The sequence below is a fragment of the Oryctolagus cuniculus genome, chromosome 3, assembly GCF_964237555.1.
Source record: "Oryctolagus cuniculus chromosome 3, mOryCun1.1, whole genome shotgun sequence".
Lineage (NCBI taxonomy): Eukaryota > Metazoa > Chordata > Mammalia > Lagomorpha > Leporidae > Oryctolagus > Oryctolagus cuniculus.
Genome location: NC_091434.1, coordinates 11426162 through 11443952, shown reverse-complemented (window position 1 = coordinate 11443952; position 17791 = coordinate 11426162). Strand labels below are relative to the sequence as shown.

The 17791-nt window shown below is 36.6% G+C and overlaps 1 protein-coding gene across 12 annotated transcripts in view; it reads left to right on the top strand.

Moving 5' to 3' along the window:
- AGFG1 (ArfGAP with FG repeats 1) overlaps positions 1–9622 on the top strand; it is a 95524-nt gene extending 85902 nt beyond the window's left edge. For 8 of the 12 annotated variants that reach the window (XM_051849093.2, XM_051849092.2, XM_051849090.2 and 5 more), the window contains 3 exons: positions 290–448; positions 1319–1410; positions 2254–9622. In XM_051849093.2, coding sequence (XP_051705053.1) covers positions 290–448; positions 1319–1410; positions 2254–2313 — 311 coding nt within the window. In that variant the 3' untranslated portion in view covers positions 2314–9622. The remainder of the gene's footprint in view (positions 1–289; positions 449–1318; positions 1411–2253) is intronic. The other 4 variants (XM_051849094.2, XM_051849091.2, XM_051849089.2 and 1 more) reach the window with 2 other exon arrangements.
- Positions 9623–17791: the final 8169 nt, after the last annotated feature.

Below are 17791 nucleotides of genomic sequence, written 5' to 3'. Positions count from 1 at the left end.
ATTATGTTTGAGAAATTTTCTTGGCATTTAAAGTCACAGTTTTAGTAATTTTAAAGTCACAGTTTTAGTAATGTGATTCTGGTCATCCAGCTTGAAGAGTACAAATTTTCGTAGATTATCTTAAACCATATAGTTCTAAAATTCATCTTTATTTTATTGGAATTTCAAATGCCTTTAAATGTGCATCTCATTATTTTTCAAGGTAAGTGATGTCTGTTCTACAATGTTGAGTATGAGAAGTAAACATACCCTTGTATGCATCTGATCAACCTTTCTTTTCTCCCGTCAGCGGCAACCTTTGGCACTGCATCAATGAGCATGCCTGCGGGCTTCGGCACTCCTGCTCCCTATAGTCTTCCCACCAGCTTTAGTGGCAGTTTCCAGCAACCTGCCTTCCCAGCCCAAGCAACTTTCCCTCAACAGACAGCTTTTTCTCAACAGCCCAATGGTAAGATAAAATATTGGAGTGCTAGTCAACATTTGATAGATGTCTAGGAAAAATCATACCAAAGAAAAATATTATTTAAATAGTGTTAACTATACAAAAATGGAAATGTTTGATTATTTGGCCCTCGGAAAACTGAACTTAACTAGATTTTTGAAAATGAGTGACCTTAAGAGTGCTCCTCTCTCCCCAGAATCCCCATTGTCTTAATGCACTTATATGTTTAATGTGCCTCTTGATTTTAAAGTCAACTCTGTAGACCGAGAATTTGTTTTTTAATCACAAAAATGTTTCTTTGTGCCTTTTTGTGTAAGAATGTGTGCCTGAGTTTGTATATATGTATGAAATAGAGTAATTTTGTATTATAGTTGAAATTTACTTTTAGGACAGAGTAAAAGGACTCACTTGTCTATTTCCTTTTAGCCATTTCTCTGATTCGTTAAGGTTTGATGTTCATAGATTTGAAGATTATTCTCAAATTACAATGACATGTTTTCATCTTTTAAAGTCAGTAATTAGATAAAACTGTGTGAATATGGTCTATAGATGAGCCATATGTGATAAAAATATTTCCATACAACTCCTCCCAAATATTCCCAAGCTCGTCTATTAATTAAATCTTTGAAATGTCAGCAATTTACACTGCTACGACAAATTGGAATTAGCCATTTCTGAAGAGCTGAAATAAAAATTCTTTAAAGACATCCCATAGGAAGTTTGTCTCTGATATCTGAAAGAACATGAGACATAACCATTTAACCTTGGCATTTTATCTTTGCTGATCTGATAGGAATTTCTCTAACTTATGAGGCCTTATAATATCAGGTTGTCTCTTTTAGAGTAGGTTTTAATTGATGGTTCTGTCTTAACAAGGTGCAGGTTTTGCAGCTTTTGGACAAACAAAGCCAGTGGTAACTCCTTTTGGTCAAGTTGCAGCTGCTGGAGTATCTAGTAATCCTTTTATGGTAAGTAAAATTTAATTTTAATACTTCTTTAAGCTTTTGAACCTTATTTTCAAATTAGGAAAAATAGCATGTGAATATTCCTAGATGCTATTTTGTGTTACACTGATCAGACATTATGAGATTGTTAAAATTGAGACAAAGTCATTACGTCTGATCCTTTTCTGAACTTATTTTTAAAAATTTAGTTGCACATCAAAGTATAGACAATAAATATTTTATGATGTGAAACTTGTCTGCTGTGTTGTTGAAAATAACATTTTGTGAGAAGCTAAAGGATTTATTGCACAGTTTGAAAGAAGATTCTTAAAAGATTTTGTTTTGGCCAGCGCTGCGGCTCACTTGGCTAATCCTCCGCCTGCGGCGCCGTCACCCCGGATTCTAGTCCCGGTTGGGGTGCTGGTTCTGTCCCGGTTGCTCCTCTTCCAGTCCAGCTCTCTGCTGTGGCCCGGGAAGGCAATGGAGGATGGCCCAAGTGCTTGGGCCCTGCACCCACACGGGAGACTAGGAGGAAGCCCCTGGCTCCTGGCTTTGGATCGGTGCAGCGCTCCGGCCGCAGCAGCCATTTTGTGGGTGAATCAATGGAAAAGGAAGGCCTTTCTCTCTGTTTCTCTCTCTCTCTCTCACTGTCTAACTCTGCCTGTCCAAAAAAAAAAAAGATTTTGTTTTAATCACAAATCTTTTTTTAAAGTAGTCAAATCCTTCTGTTACAAGAATTATATGAAATAATGGTACAACAAGTCTTAATCTAAATAAAGTTTAATTAAAAATTTAAATACAGTTTAATTTCATATTTTGGACACATAATACCTTCATTTATTTATTTTGTCTTGTGTTTTCTTTTAGACTGGTGCGCCAACAGGACAGTTTCCAACAGGAAGCTCATCAACCAATCCTTTCTTATAGCCTTATATAGACACTTTACTGGAACGAACTTTTATGTGGTCATATTACATCTCTCCGCCTCTTGCACTGTTGTCTTGTTTCACTGATCTTAGCTTTAAACACAAGAGAAGTCTTTAAAAAGCCTGCATTGTGTATTAAACACCAGGTAATATGTGCAAAACAGAGGGCTCCAGTAACAGCTTTTAACCTGTTGAATTGGCAGAAAGAGATAGCGGTATCATGTATATTAAAAATTGGCTAATGTTAAGTTATTGCAGATACCACATTCATTATGCTGCAGTACTGTACATATTTTTCTTAGAAATTAGCTATTTGTGCATATCAGTATTTGTAACTTTAACACATTATGTGAGAAACGTTACTGGGGAAATAGATCAGCCACTTTTAAGGTGCTGTCATATATCTTGGAATGAATGACCTAAAATCATTTTAACCATTGCTACTGGAAAGTTACAAAGTCAAAATTGGAAGGTTTTATTCATTCTCGAATTTTTCCTTTCTAAAGAGCTCTTCTATTTATACATGCCTAAATTCTTTAAAAATGTAGAGGGATTCCTGTCTGCATAATAAAGCTGATCATGTTTTGCTACAGTTTGCAGGTGAAAAAAAATAAATAATAGAAAATATGCTATTGTTTTTGTGTTCTTGCTGCAATGCCTTTACCAAAGTGGCCTTAAATATGAGTAGTGAATTGAGAACATCTTGAATTCTTAAATACTGGTAGTGACTAACTTTTTATAAAGAGGCCATGTAGAAAATTTATTAAAACTACTATGACTGCTATATTCAGGAATGTGTCAGTGGTAAAGCATTTAAATGTAGCTTATCAGATTCACCATAATCCTTCTAATTTCTTTGCAACTTGTTAATTTTGTGACATTTGTATATATGAAGAATTTGCATGTATGTGTATTTACAAAATTTTTAAGTATCTTGAGTTTTCAGACTGCAAAAGGCCTATTTTAACTATTGATTTTTTAAAATTGTCTTTGAATGTATTGGAAGCAGACATGCATTAACTGTGATATGATTGCACCTCGATTTTTTTTTCCCTTTTTCTGGACAAACATTATCTGTGGGATATTTGTGTTTGTTTTTTTGGGAGAAAGAAACTGGAATCCAGGGTTACTAAAAGTTACAGAATACTTTGTTTAAAAGGCAATGATACTAAGTTTAGTTGTTATCTTTTGTTAATATTCAAATGGACTTGTTAAGTATTTATATATGGTGATGCTTCCTTCATCTAGAGATAATCTGGCTGTATCATCCAAAACAAACACAATTAAGAAACTTGGAATGATGTTTTTTAAAATGCCTCTGTGCAATCCATTTAAGTCATGAAGTTTCTATGTTACAGCTTATGTATTGTTTTTACATGAGATTTTAATAATTTTGATTATTTGATTTCTCAGGCCTAGCATATTAGCAGTTCAGAATTGATGGCTTGGAATGAAGGAGACTTGAAAAAACTATGAAGAACATACACTGTCCAAGACTGTTAGCATAGGGACAGCCAGCCCAGCCTAGAGGACAGCACTATATTTCATCATCAGATAATTATCTATTGTTATGACTCTGTCATCAAGACAAGGAGGAACTATATACACAAATATGTAATACATGTTTAAAAGTGTTCTCTTAACATGATTACAAGTTTTTAAAAATCTTTGGTATTAAAAGAAATGAACATCAGTTTCCTCACATTTTATTTATGTTGAATGCTTTTTTGCAATGCTGACTACATCAGTTGTTTTAGTATTTCTAAGTCTGTATAGAGTTTTAGCCTTGTTAACATTTCTGTCCCATGCACATCTAGCTGAAATCATGGTTGATCTGAACCATTTTGATAAGCAAGATAACTGGGGAATCTGCCCATTTTCTGAGCAGTGTCCATCTTCTCTTGAAATTAAATGAATGTTGCACAGTTCCAGGTGTGTGTTGTAGATTTGAAATCTCTACATTTTTTGGGACTCTTAGCCCTTTTGATACATGGGAAACTTAAATGTATTTAAATTTCTGTCAAGGTTGTATTGGGTCCCAATTGATTGATATGTACAAAGTTACTATTAATTGTAGGTCATTACCCAAATAACCTACCAATCTTTCCATCTAATAAGTACATTAAAAAATTGTTATCAAAATAATTTTGAAGACTTTTTCTCTGCGTAAATCTTGACGTTTATAATTAGATGGGGACTCCTACTGACTTTAAATGAGTGCTTATAAAATGGAAATGTTTAAGAAGAGGTTCATTTTTAAGGAGAATTTTCTCATGACCCTTACTATTTGTTAAGAAAACCCAACTTCCACTTGGCTTTTATGTTTGCATGTTCTTCCAGTATTATATAGATCATCAGAATTGTGTTGAGTACTAAAAAGAAAACTCGTGAAGGGGAGAAGGCTGAAGACAAATTTCCTGGTTTACCAATTGAATCAGATGTTCTGTATTCAGGAAAGAATTTATCTTTTAGAAGTGGCAGATTTTGTAAATATAATCTAAAGGCATTTTACTCTCTATTTTTGTAAAAATAGAGATTAGGTTATCTATCACTTTCTTCCTTAAGATAAGTCCCTTTTGTAAATTTGAAAAATGACACTGTCCCCAACACAACCTCTTTAGTAGAGTGCCTGTAGATTGGCAAAATAGAGAGCATGAAATGACTACTTCTGTACCAACATTTCTGTTTAAGGACCATAACTTTTTTTTTGTTTTTTGCCAGACAGAGTTAGACAGTGAGAGAGAGAGACAGAGTTGTAGACAGTGAAAGAGAGACAGAGAGAGGTCTTCCTTCTGTTGGTTCACTCCCGTAATGGCCGCTACAGCCGTCACGCTGCACCGATCCGAAGCCAGTCTCCCAGGTGGGTGCAAGGACCCAACCACTTGGGCCATCTCCACTGCCTTCCTGGGCCACAGCAGAGAGCTGGACTGGAAGAGAAGCAACTGGGACTAGTACCCGGTGCCCCAACTGGCACTAGAACCTGAGGTGCTGGCACCGCAGGGGGAGGATTAGCCAAGTGAGCCACGGCGCTGGCCCAGGACCATAACTTAAAAAATTCCAGAAGATCCCAATGAGTTTTTGTTTGTGAAACTTCTGATTCTCAGCTCAGAACTCATTGTACTCAAAGTTAATGCTGATATATTTTAAAAGAATGTTTATTCATTTAAATATAATAGTAATAAATCCATTACTTGTTAACATAGATAACCTTTTTGATGAAAAGCAAGTTTTCTAAAACAGAATTGTCTTTAACAATTTGCACATCTTTTAATTATGTAGCTTAATATTAAGAAACAGATTTTCATACTGTTTTTGCATTCCAATTCTTGTGTCACACAGCTTGAAGGCACTGGAAAACTCCTGTGCACTTCTGAAATGAGAGTGGAAAAAGGCATATTACATATTAGTATTATTATGAAAGTACTTTGATCTTGCAGAACTCTTCAGAGGCCATTGAGGACCTTCAAGAGTCTGTTTCTGTAACTATTTGCTTGTAAATGTAACTCACATCTGAACTAAGTTTGCCCAGTGGGAAAATTGAAATTGCATACTTTTAAATATCATTTATTTCAGAGTAATACTGGTGGTAGTATTATGAGGTGTGGTTTATGAAGTCCTTTTCAGTTGTATCGTTGGGCACTGGCTAAATGCTTTTCTTACATTCTTTCATACAATACTTGAATCCATACTTTAAAAGATAGAAGGCATAGAGAGGTTGAGGTAGTGACAACTTTTGATCTAGGGAGCAAATACGGCTGGATTAACATGCTGGCAAATATGTATGTGAGTAGATTTATTTTTCAACCTTGAAATTCCAAGAAAGTTTTTATATACTTAAAAAAATTTTAGTAATTATTTTTTCATAATTTATTAAATCAGTGGAGCCTGTTTTTTTTTTTTTTTTTAAGTCTTTGGAAGTGAGTTGTTAATGAAGTATGTTTTAAAAGGCAAACACATCTGATGTATCACAGTGACTTCTGTTTTGTGACACACTTTTATTGGTGTGTGTGCCCTATACAGTTTTTAAAAATTACTTTTAAAAAGATGCTTTTATTAAAATTTATCTTAAAGTAGCCTATTGAATTCATCCTTAAATTTTTTTTGAAGTTTTTAGAATAATATCATTAATTAAGCTTTTTATATGGTTATATTTGAACAAATGAATATATGACCACTATGTAATCTGGTGTTGTGCTGGTGTACCAGCCATCTCTCTTGAAAAGTGCCGTAGTGGTATAAAAGTTCTGTTAGTGATGGCTGATTTTACCAACCTGATGTCATTAAATGCATTTTGAAACAGAAACACCAGCAGCTCTCCCAAGCCTTTGCAAACCATTTCTAGCACAGCACTGATATAGAAGTCCCTAAATTTATTGATCATTTGATGATTGTATCCAGTATTTGAATAACTTTTTGTGTTATATTTCTAATGAATTCAGAAAACATTTGGACCCCAGTTCATTTCTAGTGATGTACTGGCACTGAGCCATTTAGTCTGGAAAGGTCCAAGTATTGTGAACCTGGATTTTGGAAGTTCAGTTATTGCATTACTGTAGGAGTTGTACATTCATGGCTTACACTGTGTTCTGTCTGCAGTTCTGTTTTGTTTGACCAGCATGGTGTTTTTATGCATTGAATTTTTGATCCAACTATTTAAAGTGGGACATGTACTCTAATGTAGATACTCCCTGATACTGCATTTTCTTAGCCTCAAACATTCAAATGCTCTGGTTTTTTTTGTTTGTTTTTTGTTTTTTGTTTTTTAAGGCAGAATTATAGAGAAGCAGAAGCAGAGAAAGAGGTCTTCCATCCACTGGTTCATTCCCCAAATGGCCACAACGGCCAGAGCTGTGCTGATCCAAAACCAGGAGCCAGGAGCTTCTTCCAGGTCTCCCACGCAGGTGCAGGGGCCCAAGCACTTGGGCCGCTTTACACTGCTTTCCCAGACCATAGCAGAGAGCTGGATTTGAAGTGGAGCAGCTTGGACTCAAACAGGCACCCATATGGGATGACAGCACTGTAGGCAGCGGATTACTCGCCAACTCACAGTGCCGGCCCCTCCAATGCTTTTCAAGGCCTTTGAGATGACATATCCTTGAGTAGATAGATAGTACAAGTATAAAGAGCCCTTCTTAGGCTTACCTCTCATTCTCATTTTGGATTTAATTGAAGTAGTTTGAATTTCTGGTGGTATTTTCCAATGAAAGTTTTTGCCAAGAATGTATACCCAGTAACTTCTGTACATACTGTTTATTTGACCAGTAGTCAAAATATAAATGTATTTTTGAAATCTTTGTTTGTCCAACATGTTGGACTATGGGATTTAATGAAAGTAGAATGTGATGGTTCAGGTTTTTTTTTTGTTTTTTTTTTTTTTTGTTGTTGTTTTGTTTTTTTTTTTTTTGACAGGCAGCGTGGACAGTGAGATAGAGCAAGACAGAGAAAGGTCTTCCTTTGCCATTGGTTCACCCTCCAATGGCCGCCGCAGCCAGCACGCTGCGCTGATCTGATGGCAGGAGCCAGGTGCTTATCCTGGTCTCCCGTGGGGTGCAGGGCCCAAGCACTTGGGCCATCCTCCACTGCACTCCCTGGCCACAGCAGAGAGCTGGCCTGGAAGAGGGGCAACCGGGACAGAATCCAGCGCCCCGACCAGGACTAGAACCCGGTGTGCCAGCGCCGATAGGCGGAGGATTAGCCTAGTGAGCCGCAGCGCCGGCCAGGTTCAGGTTTTTATAAAAGGAAAATTTGATCCCGTATAAAATGTTTCTGAGGGTTTTAGTTCCCTGAAATCTTGAGTAGATGCTATCAAAGTTGCGATTTAAGCATGAGAGGAAGATATGCATTCTAGATTATTCAAAAATTTTCCCTTAATCCTCAGTAGAGGGCAGAGGAAACAGACACTAAGGAGCCTTCTAATTTTGACTGCATGACATTAACTACAGTCAGCAAGGGATTGTAAACTGATCTTAAACAGTGTTTCATGGAATGCTTTGGGTGCAATCAGGTGTTTTAAAGACTTTTAAGGTTTTTTGTATGTTATACAATAGTACATGCTTATGATTTTTAAAAAGATGCAGTATGCAAAGGAAATTATAAAGTGATAAAATGTCTCCCTCTGTGACTTTATTCCCACACTGAGGAATATAATTTATATTCTTGTATAGTCTTTCAGACATGTTATCATTTGTATCTATATATGCCTCTCAATGCCCTTACTTATTTTAAGTGTACGGTTTTGTAACTTGGTTCTTTCTGTTTAACTTGGTTGTCTTTCCATAGTACCAAATCCAGCTCATTTTTTTAAATGGCTCCAGGATTCCATCATATGGATGTCCCTTTGGAAGAACACTCATGTTCAGACTTTCCGACTGAAAACACTGTTAAAATGTTTACAGTGCATATATGAAGGACACTCGATTCTGTCTTACTGGAAACTTAATAAAATAGACAAAATTATATTTTGAGGGTCCCAGCTGTTCAAGGTCTTGTGCTTCCATTTAAGGAATTCTTACGCTTGAAGAAGGAAGAAAAATCCCTCAAATTGACTATTTTAAGATACTTGAAATATCCCATGTTTTAAATTGAATTATGAAATAATTTAATCAGTCCATTGAAAGACTGTGCAAGTTTACATCTGTTTTGCACTTTATTTTTTCCCACCCAAGACTTTTGTGGTTTCTAACTTTTTGGGGGGGACTACGTTCTTCTACAATTTGTTGGTATCGTGCCTTATATATTTTAGCTTAGAATATATCTTATTTTTAAGAGAAAATACAAATTATGGCAAATCTATTTTGGCACAACCACCTATTCATTATTTCCTAAAGATTGGCTTCTTTTACTTTAGGTAAGATTTGAGTAATGACTGAAAGTTCTGTTTCTGAATCTTTGCAGATTAGAGTTCAAAAATTTCTTAACATGTATTTAATATTAGTCAAGCATGGGATTTGCTCCCAAGAAAAGTTTCTTTTCATGAGAAACACTTAACTCTAACAGCTAACAAAACGTACCTTTGCACTTCATGCCTGAGAAGTAGGATGAAAACTTACTGAAAACCTGAAAGAGTAAGAGGTGGCCCCCTCTAAAGCAGGGAATGTTTAGAAAATGTTAATATCCCACGATCTTTTAAATCCAATCTGAGTGCAGGAGGTGGTTGTAGGTATTGGATGAAAACTTACAGACTGTTTTCAGTTTCATTTCTACAGTTCTTTAGTATGTAGATAAATTTGGTTAAAAACTTGTTTGTTGTGAAATATTGTTGGAAGTTGATTTTATTTTATTTTCCAAATAAAGACTTCTGTATTTGTGTACCATTTGGGAAAAGCCTCTTTCCTTTAAATGAATGTTACTTTATATATATATATATATATATATATACACACACACACACATATATAGTAGCATATATATAATATATACATGAATTATTTAGGTTTTTATATATATATCAGACAAGACATCTGGAATATTGACAAAGAATATTGTAGTTGTCATTCACATTGTGTATTTTTTTTTTAAAGATTTTATTTGAGAGGTAGAGTTACAGACAGTGAGAGGAAGAGACAGAAAGGTCTTCCCTCCATTGGTTCACTCCCCAAATGACCACAATGGTCGGATCTGCCAATGAAGCCAGGAGCCAGCTGCTTCTTCCCAGTCTCCCACGTGGGTGCAGGGGCTCAAGCACTTGAGCCATCTTTTACTGCTTTCCCAGGCCATTAGCAGAGAGCTGGATTGGAAGAGGAGCAAGCGGGACTAGATCCGGAGCCCATATGGGATGCTGTCCCACAGACGGAGGATAGCACCAGCCCCATGTTATGTATTTATGGAAAATAGATCATGTAAACTACCTTCATCATAATCTTTTCTTCCACTACCATTAATAACTGCTGTGGCCACTTTTTAGTCTGGGTTTTACATTGCCAAGTATCTGCATTTTTAAACAAAAGGACACATTGCTACTTGCAGTGTAACTCCTTTTTCTTTCGAAATACAGGTGTAGGTTGGCTTCCACAGAGCATTATAATGGAATTTTAGCTACCTGCAACCCAAAAAATTTGAAAGGTGAAGTGCCCCAGTTCATATTTTGCTTTAGTAGTATCTGTTACTGGTTACAGATCCACCCCAGCTCCCAACCAGATCCCAAAAGAAAATCCGGCTTTCCTTAGTATCTTCACTGTTGCAGATTGAGGATGAGATAGGGCGAGAGGGAGCCAGTGTTTCAGTCTTTTCTTCAATGAAAAAAAGTTTTATATTTTCTTTAAATGTTTTGCTTATGATTTTTTACGTTTTAGGATTATGACTGAAAAATGCTGATCCAGAATTGAGTGACCTTTGTTGCAATCAAGTTCTGCATCTGGGCAGGGAGTTTAATTGATTCCAGTCCCCCAACTTTCAAATCTTCCAAATGTGAAAACAAGATTCTCATCATTTGAAATACATTTAAATTAGAGAGTAATTATCTTTTGAATTGGAATTAAAAATTGCAACTTAATAGCTAATTAGATTAAACATATGAAACATTTCCATAGATCTAAAAAGCCAAGTATTAACAATAGCTTACTAACAGGATGGACATCACTTGTTAATCACCACTTCGTGCCTTGTGACTGATAATTATTTAGTGGACACAAACGCCTTTTAAGGCAGTTTGTTACCAAGAAAAGGTGTTCACTTCACCAAGCTCATTCAACTATTCAGTAAGTGGCAAGAATAGAATCCTGTCCTACTTTAAGGTTCATCTGTATTTTATCCCTACTTTGAAATTCCAGCAGTTTTATAAGTAAGGAATATGGAGTTTTTATCCATCTGTTTTATGAACATTGGGAAGCAAGCATGCAGCCTTACTACTACAAATGACCCAAATTGGCTTTTTCCCCCAACTATGTTTATTTGTTGCTTGCCCCCATGGAGTTTTGCATTGTGATCATAGCAGTTACATTTTCATGTTTTTCCCACGTAACAATTTCTCCCAAATTGGAAATACAGTTGTTTCTGATTATGGAAAAATGTTTTAATTGTAGAGAATCTTAAAATATAAGAAAGTACTTAAAATGTTTTAATTGTAGAGAATCTTAAAATACAAGAAAGTACTTTTTTTTTTTTTTAATTTAGTGGTCCTGCCTATGCAGGTAAGTACGTGTGGCTTATTTAATGTACAGTAAATTTTAAACTTACAGAATTGGGTCATACCACACTTAATATTTTGTACCCTTTTCCTCAGTATATCATAGGTTTCTTTGTCAGTCACAGATCCACATTCCCTTCCAGTGAAATTATATGGAGTTATTGTGTAATGAATCCTTGTGATTAGCATGAGAAATTGTCTAGCTTTTCAACGTTGGTAATTTTACATATCTTTTTAAACATGATTTGGGGTCATTTTTTCTTAGAAGTGGGATTGACGAGTGAACAATAAACATCCTAAAAACTGATACATCTCCTTTTCTGGATTCCACTTTTCCTCATGGCCATTTGAGATTTTCCATAATGTTAATTGGGTGCCTCACTATGTGTGTAACTTTTCATTTGGATTTGGCCTTGGAGTAAATTTTGTTAATCACACTGTTGGCTTATAGGAATTAATGTCCACTAAACTAATTACTATTTAAAGGAATTGTTTAAATTTTTACAAATATGCAGAAGACGTGTGGGCCGCTTTTACTCCAAGTTCCAGGAGCTGTCAAGGGAATTCCTCTTCATAAATGCTAATCTAAGGAATATGGAAAAGTGTCTCATCTCCCCTTTTTGTGATTATGGTGAGATTGTTTTTCCCGATGTTGTCCTCATTGCTTATTTTTGTTTATATATTGTCTCACAATTTCATTCTTATGAGTTGTCACTGAAATTTATATTTTTAATCACCACATTCTCAATATATTGTTTTTAATTCCAAGTCACATATTTGGATTTTCTATGGCTAATGATGCTTTTATCATGAAGAACTTTGTGGTTTACTTCAAAGAGTGACAGAGGAGAGACAGAAATCTTCAATCTGCTGTTTCATTTCCCAGATGGACAATTAGGCTAGGGGTGGGGAAAGCTGAAGGAAAAACTCATTCAGGCCCTCCAGTTGAATTGGTCTTCTCACCCTGCCCATATTTGCAGAGATGGCTGTTTTTCTTTGATGGGGTACTTTGCATATATTGTGTCGATGTATTTATTTTTCAGATGGAATTTGTGCTTCTTGAATCAGTATTTTTTACCAATTCTATTAACTTCGCCATTCTATCTACAAATGTTAATTGTCCTATTCTACAGTAGCTTTTAAGGTTACTAAACATTTTGAATGTTAAACAGTTCAGACTACAGATATCACAAGAATATTACAGTAGAATACTTATGATTTTAGAGCAGAACAGTTCAGCCTTGTTATTTTAGTTAATATATTTGGGTAGTTCTCTCAGAATAAGATAAGATGGTCAGCACCCTGAACTGTGGGAACTTCTGAGGAATTGCAAGTCAGTGACCCATTCAGAAACTAATATTTTTTCCTATGTAGAAATAGTATATTTTAAAATGCAGAACAATATTTGACTTCTTAGATGATGTTTGAGAATTACTAGTGTGATGGAAACCACACTAGGGGCTGTATGCCATTGTCAAGGTAGCTTCCATTTAGTACTAGTTCATTATTAGTACCATTTTGCTAAATGATTTTTAACATCATCCCCTGTGATTCTGACAATGTGATATGTAGGTATGACTTCTATTTTACCAGACAAAATAAGAATGTAAATAAGAAGTAAACGATTCTTAAGTAGGTAAGCACAGAACTGAGGTTTGAACCCAGGTCTCCAGCTCTGAGCAGGTGCTCGGGAGCACTCTGCCGCAGTGTCTTGAAGGAAATGGTAATCTGGAAGAAGTATGTTGTGTGTACAAGAAGATCGGGGCCAGGGCATGGAGCTCTAGGAGAATAGATGGCTCAGTACACTTAGAAAGAACTAGCAGTCGTGAAGACAGAGCGGAAGGTGAGAAGTAGAAGGAAGGAGGGTGAGCATCTATATTATGGTGGTGTTGTATGGATGGGCAGACAAATATTTGCAAACACCCTGGGCAAATTTTTTAATCAAATGATTAAAGAAAGGGATATGTGTGTGATACAGAAAATAGTACTTGTACCAAAACTTGTTCTAGGTCTCAGTGGCATGAAGAACATAGAGAGGGGTGTGAGTGTTAAGAGCCAGTAATTGTATTTAAAATCAACAAATTGCTATCAGGTTAGAAGTCTTACAACATATATGTTCCATCTAAGGCCACCCACAGCCTGGATGTCAGCTGGGAGCTTGTTGGAATTTCAGACTCCATCCCAGTGTAGTAAATCAGAATCTGCTTTTTAACAAAAATCCAGAGCAGATAAGCCATTTGTAAACCATTTTGTCTGGTAAAATAGAAATATCTACATATAAGGTTGTGCAGATTATAGAAAATGTTAACTCAATAACAGTCATTGTGCGCTTGCTCCCTATGTAGGACCTCTGTCCTTATTGTGTTGTACTAAGAATTAACGGTAAAACTGGTCTTCAAGCAGTACTTTATACTTTGTGTGTCTGTGTGAGTGCAAATTGTTGAAAGCTTTACTCAGTATAGAGTTGATCTGTATCTAAAGATAATTAAAAATTAATCTTAAGAATGGGATGGGAGAGGGAGTAGGAGATGGGAGGGTTTGCGGGTGGGAGGATGGTTATGGGGAAAAGAACTGCTATAATCCAAAAGTTGTACTTTCAAAATTTATTAAATAAAAGTTTTCTATAAATATATATATGTAATGAAAGTAAAATAAATACATTTTTCAAAAAATGGCTAACCTTTAAAAAAAGGCATTTTGCAAAATGACACCAAATTAACTCCTGCTAAATGGAATTACTATGACATGCATATAGATAGCATTTAGCATGATTGCTTTTACGTGGATGTATCTCAGAATTACAGAAGACAATTTGTATGCAAGCAGTATCAAGGAGCAGTAATTGAGGCCCATGCATGTAAGATAAACCACTTTTTATGTTGCTTCTAAAAACTCAGAAGTTAATTTGTTATGTTAAAATCACTGAAGAATCTTACAAAGTAAGAATTCATCAGAAGGGATTCTGTAAAAATACACTTGGATTAAATTCCCCCTTAAGGGTATTATGTGTAGATGTGTTCCAGGCACCAGGAGTCTGTGCGGAGTATTTTATCTAAAAACAATGAAGGAGTTGGCTGGTGTTGGCTTCAGACACAGAAGGTGTCAGGTGCTGTGCAGTGAAGGGATGTGTAAAGGCAGCAGGATTTCCCCATGCAGGATACTGTGGGAGAGGGAAATTGGAAGAACACAGGTTTCCTTGTCACCTTGAAGCCAGACCATGAAAAGGGAAGGCGACCCCGCGGGCGACAGGAGCCCCTGAGGATAGCCTAAGTACTTCTGGTGACATATCCACATGAGCAGGACAGCAGCTGCACGGAGGAGAGTGACATGGGTGTCACCCATCTGACAGGTGTGTCCCAAGTACTGGAAACTGCTGTAGAGGGGCGTAATTCCTATGGTGATATTAAAGAAACTGTGTAGGATTGTTCTTCCTGTATCCTGTTGACTTGCAAAATTTAAAAGTGGTCACTTCACAGATGTGTTGTTTTGCACTTTCACAGAAGTAAGGTGTTCATTGAAGAAAACTTGTAGAGTTCCTCACCCCAAAGATGTGCTTCTCATCACCTTGAGAGTGCCAATGTTTCTTCCCAACTATTTAGTGTGAATGTGTGCATTCTGTTTTCCTTGTGTGCAGCTTACATAAGTATTTTCTGCACTTAAAAAAAATTATTTGAAAGGCACAGGTATAGGCAGGAATAGAGACAAAGATCTTCATCTGCTGGTTCACTCCCTAAATGGGCTAGAAGCCAGGAGCTTTTTCCAGGTCTCCCACATGGGTGCACTGGCCCAAGTACTTGCTGCTTTCCTAGGCACATTAGCAGGGGGCTGGTTCAGAAGTGGAGCAGCTAGGTTTCAGACTGGCACCCATATGGAATATTGGCCTTGAAGGTGGCAGTTTAACCCACTACACCACAACGTGACCCCTAAATATTATCTGCTTTTAAAATACAGTAAGTACCTTTACCCATCATGAAGTAGTATGAGAAGCCATATATAATAGCTGCATTATGTGTGTCTTTTTTTCAAAGCATAAATGTCTTCACTGTTTCCATGGATGAATGATTTACAAACTTCAAGTGCTTAGAGAGTAGTATATATTTTAGATTTTGCAGGCCATATGGTCTCTGCTTCAATTGGTGGACTCTATTTTAGAGCAAAAGCAGCCTTAAGCAAAATGTAGATGAGCTTGCCCGTGTCCCAGTGAAAACTACTTGGAAAACCAGGCCTGGAGGTTTAGGTTGTTTACATACTTGTTGGCATCCTTGTCCAAGAGCAGTTCCAGGAATTAGTCTGTGTCATGGATGTTCCTGGGCCAGAGGCTGTGCATTTATATTATAGTGATCCAGATAATTTTCCCAACTTATGGTTCCCACAAATTTTTGAGAGAGTTTATTGCTTTACAGCACTGATAACATTGGGTACTTTAAAATTTTGTCAATCTGATGAATAAAAGGTGTTACATTTTGTTTTATATTTCTTGGATTGCTAGTGAGGTTGATCATTTCATTCCTTGTGAATTAGTTTTTCATACGATTCAACCCTCTTTTTTACTATGCTCATCTTTTGAAAGTTGGTTTTCAGATCTTTTTGTATATTGAATAAAAACAGTATTATGTATTTTGCGATTTTTTTATGTACGGAAATCTTGTTTTTATAAAGTTAAATCTGTTCCTCTTTTCAATAGTTTCTAACTGAATTTGTTCTCAAGAAACCCTTTTCTAAGCCAATGTATAAATCTTCACCTATGTATTTTCATTGTAAGCTTCATAATTTTTTTAACTTTGGGGGATGGTTATTATGAGTGTCAGCAGAGCGGAAGTCTTGTGTTGATTGGGTAGCAATACAGTTCTCATGGAATTTAGAGGTCATGCATATGAAGCCCAACACGATAGCAGTGTTCATACTCCAGGAAAGTGAAGAAGTAGAAGGAAGTCAGATGGATGGATTTTGAAAGGGATGAGGTTGCCTTATAATGAAGGGAGGGAAGTGGTCGCAGAGGTAGTCGGATGAATGGAAGGTCTGAGACTTGAGTACATGGGAGAAAGGAATAGGTCAAGAGTAGCAGGTTCTCTCCATTAATGTAAAGAGAACATGCTACCTTTGTCAGCAGACGGGAAGACCCAGCGACTGTGTTCTGAAATGTGTATGCTGTTCAAGCAGCCTTGTGGGCCTGGAAAAGCACTCTGTTACTGCAGTTGGGAGGAGGCGAGCCATCTGTGTGAGGAGACAGTGAGGCCTGAAGTGGCAATTTACTAGAAGAGCTGGCAGCATGCTGAGGTGTTTAAGAGCTTGGCAAGGTTGCCCACTTCACTGATTTAGAAAATCCTCAACAAACTCATTACGGAGCTCACCAAGTCCTTAGCTACTATGGTTTGATTCTGTGTTCACAGAAGTCTTCAGAATATGAGCAGAAAATAATCAGCATTTGTTTTTGGAAAAGTAGGAAAGACTTCCTGAGAGGGAACAAGTCATAATGCATGTAAAGAATAAAGAGAAGCATAAATGTCCTAAAGAATCACGATTCACTTAAAAAGAACAACATATACCTGTGAGAGGATAATGCAGATAGGTTTCAGTTCTCTGTTTTCCTAAGTCTTCTGAAATCACCAAAAGGCATCATTATCTGCTTGACTATACAAATAGTACAGGTCCAGCTGATGACAGGTCAGTGCACCGTGCTACCTGCTGGCCACCTGATTCGGCAAGTGATATTTTACTGAACACAGCTGCACCAGTTTTTCACTTACTGTCCATGAAACTCTGGCCTGCAACAATGAAAACTGTGGTTGTGACAGATGTAGGGCCCACGAACCCAAATATCCCTTTACAGACAAATTTTGCTGACTTCCACTCTAGATAATTAGGTAAATACAAATATATAAATTTTGATTGTCCACAATGTCACTTTTTGTATGTGTATATACATCTTACACAACAATGTAAAATGATTATATTTGGGAAAACAAGGTTTTAATACATACATAGTATTCAACAACATAGCTATACAGTAATTTATTAAACACTTCCCTATTGGCCTATTTCTAGTCAGTATTAGTACAAATTTGGTTAAAATTTTTTAAAAGATTTATTTATTTGAAAGTCAAAGTGGCAGAGACATTTATTTGAGAGGGATAAAGAGCTTCAACTATGCATTCATTCGCAAAATGCCTGCAATGACCAGGGCTAGGGACGAAGCGAGAGCCAGGAGCAGGCATTTCAATCCACGTATTGTCTTGGATGCAAGGGACCGGATTATTTTAACCATCACTACTCCCTCCCATGTCTACATTGGCGGGGAACAGGAGTCAGGAGCAAATACAGACACTCTCATGTATGGTGTAGACATCTTAACCAT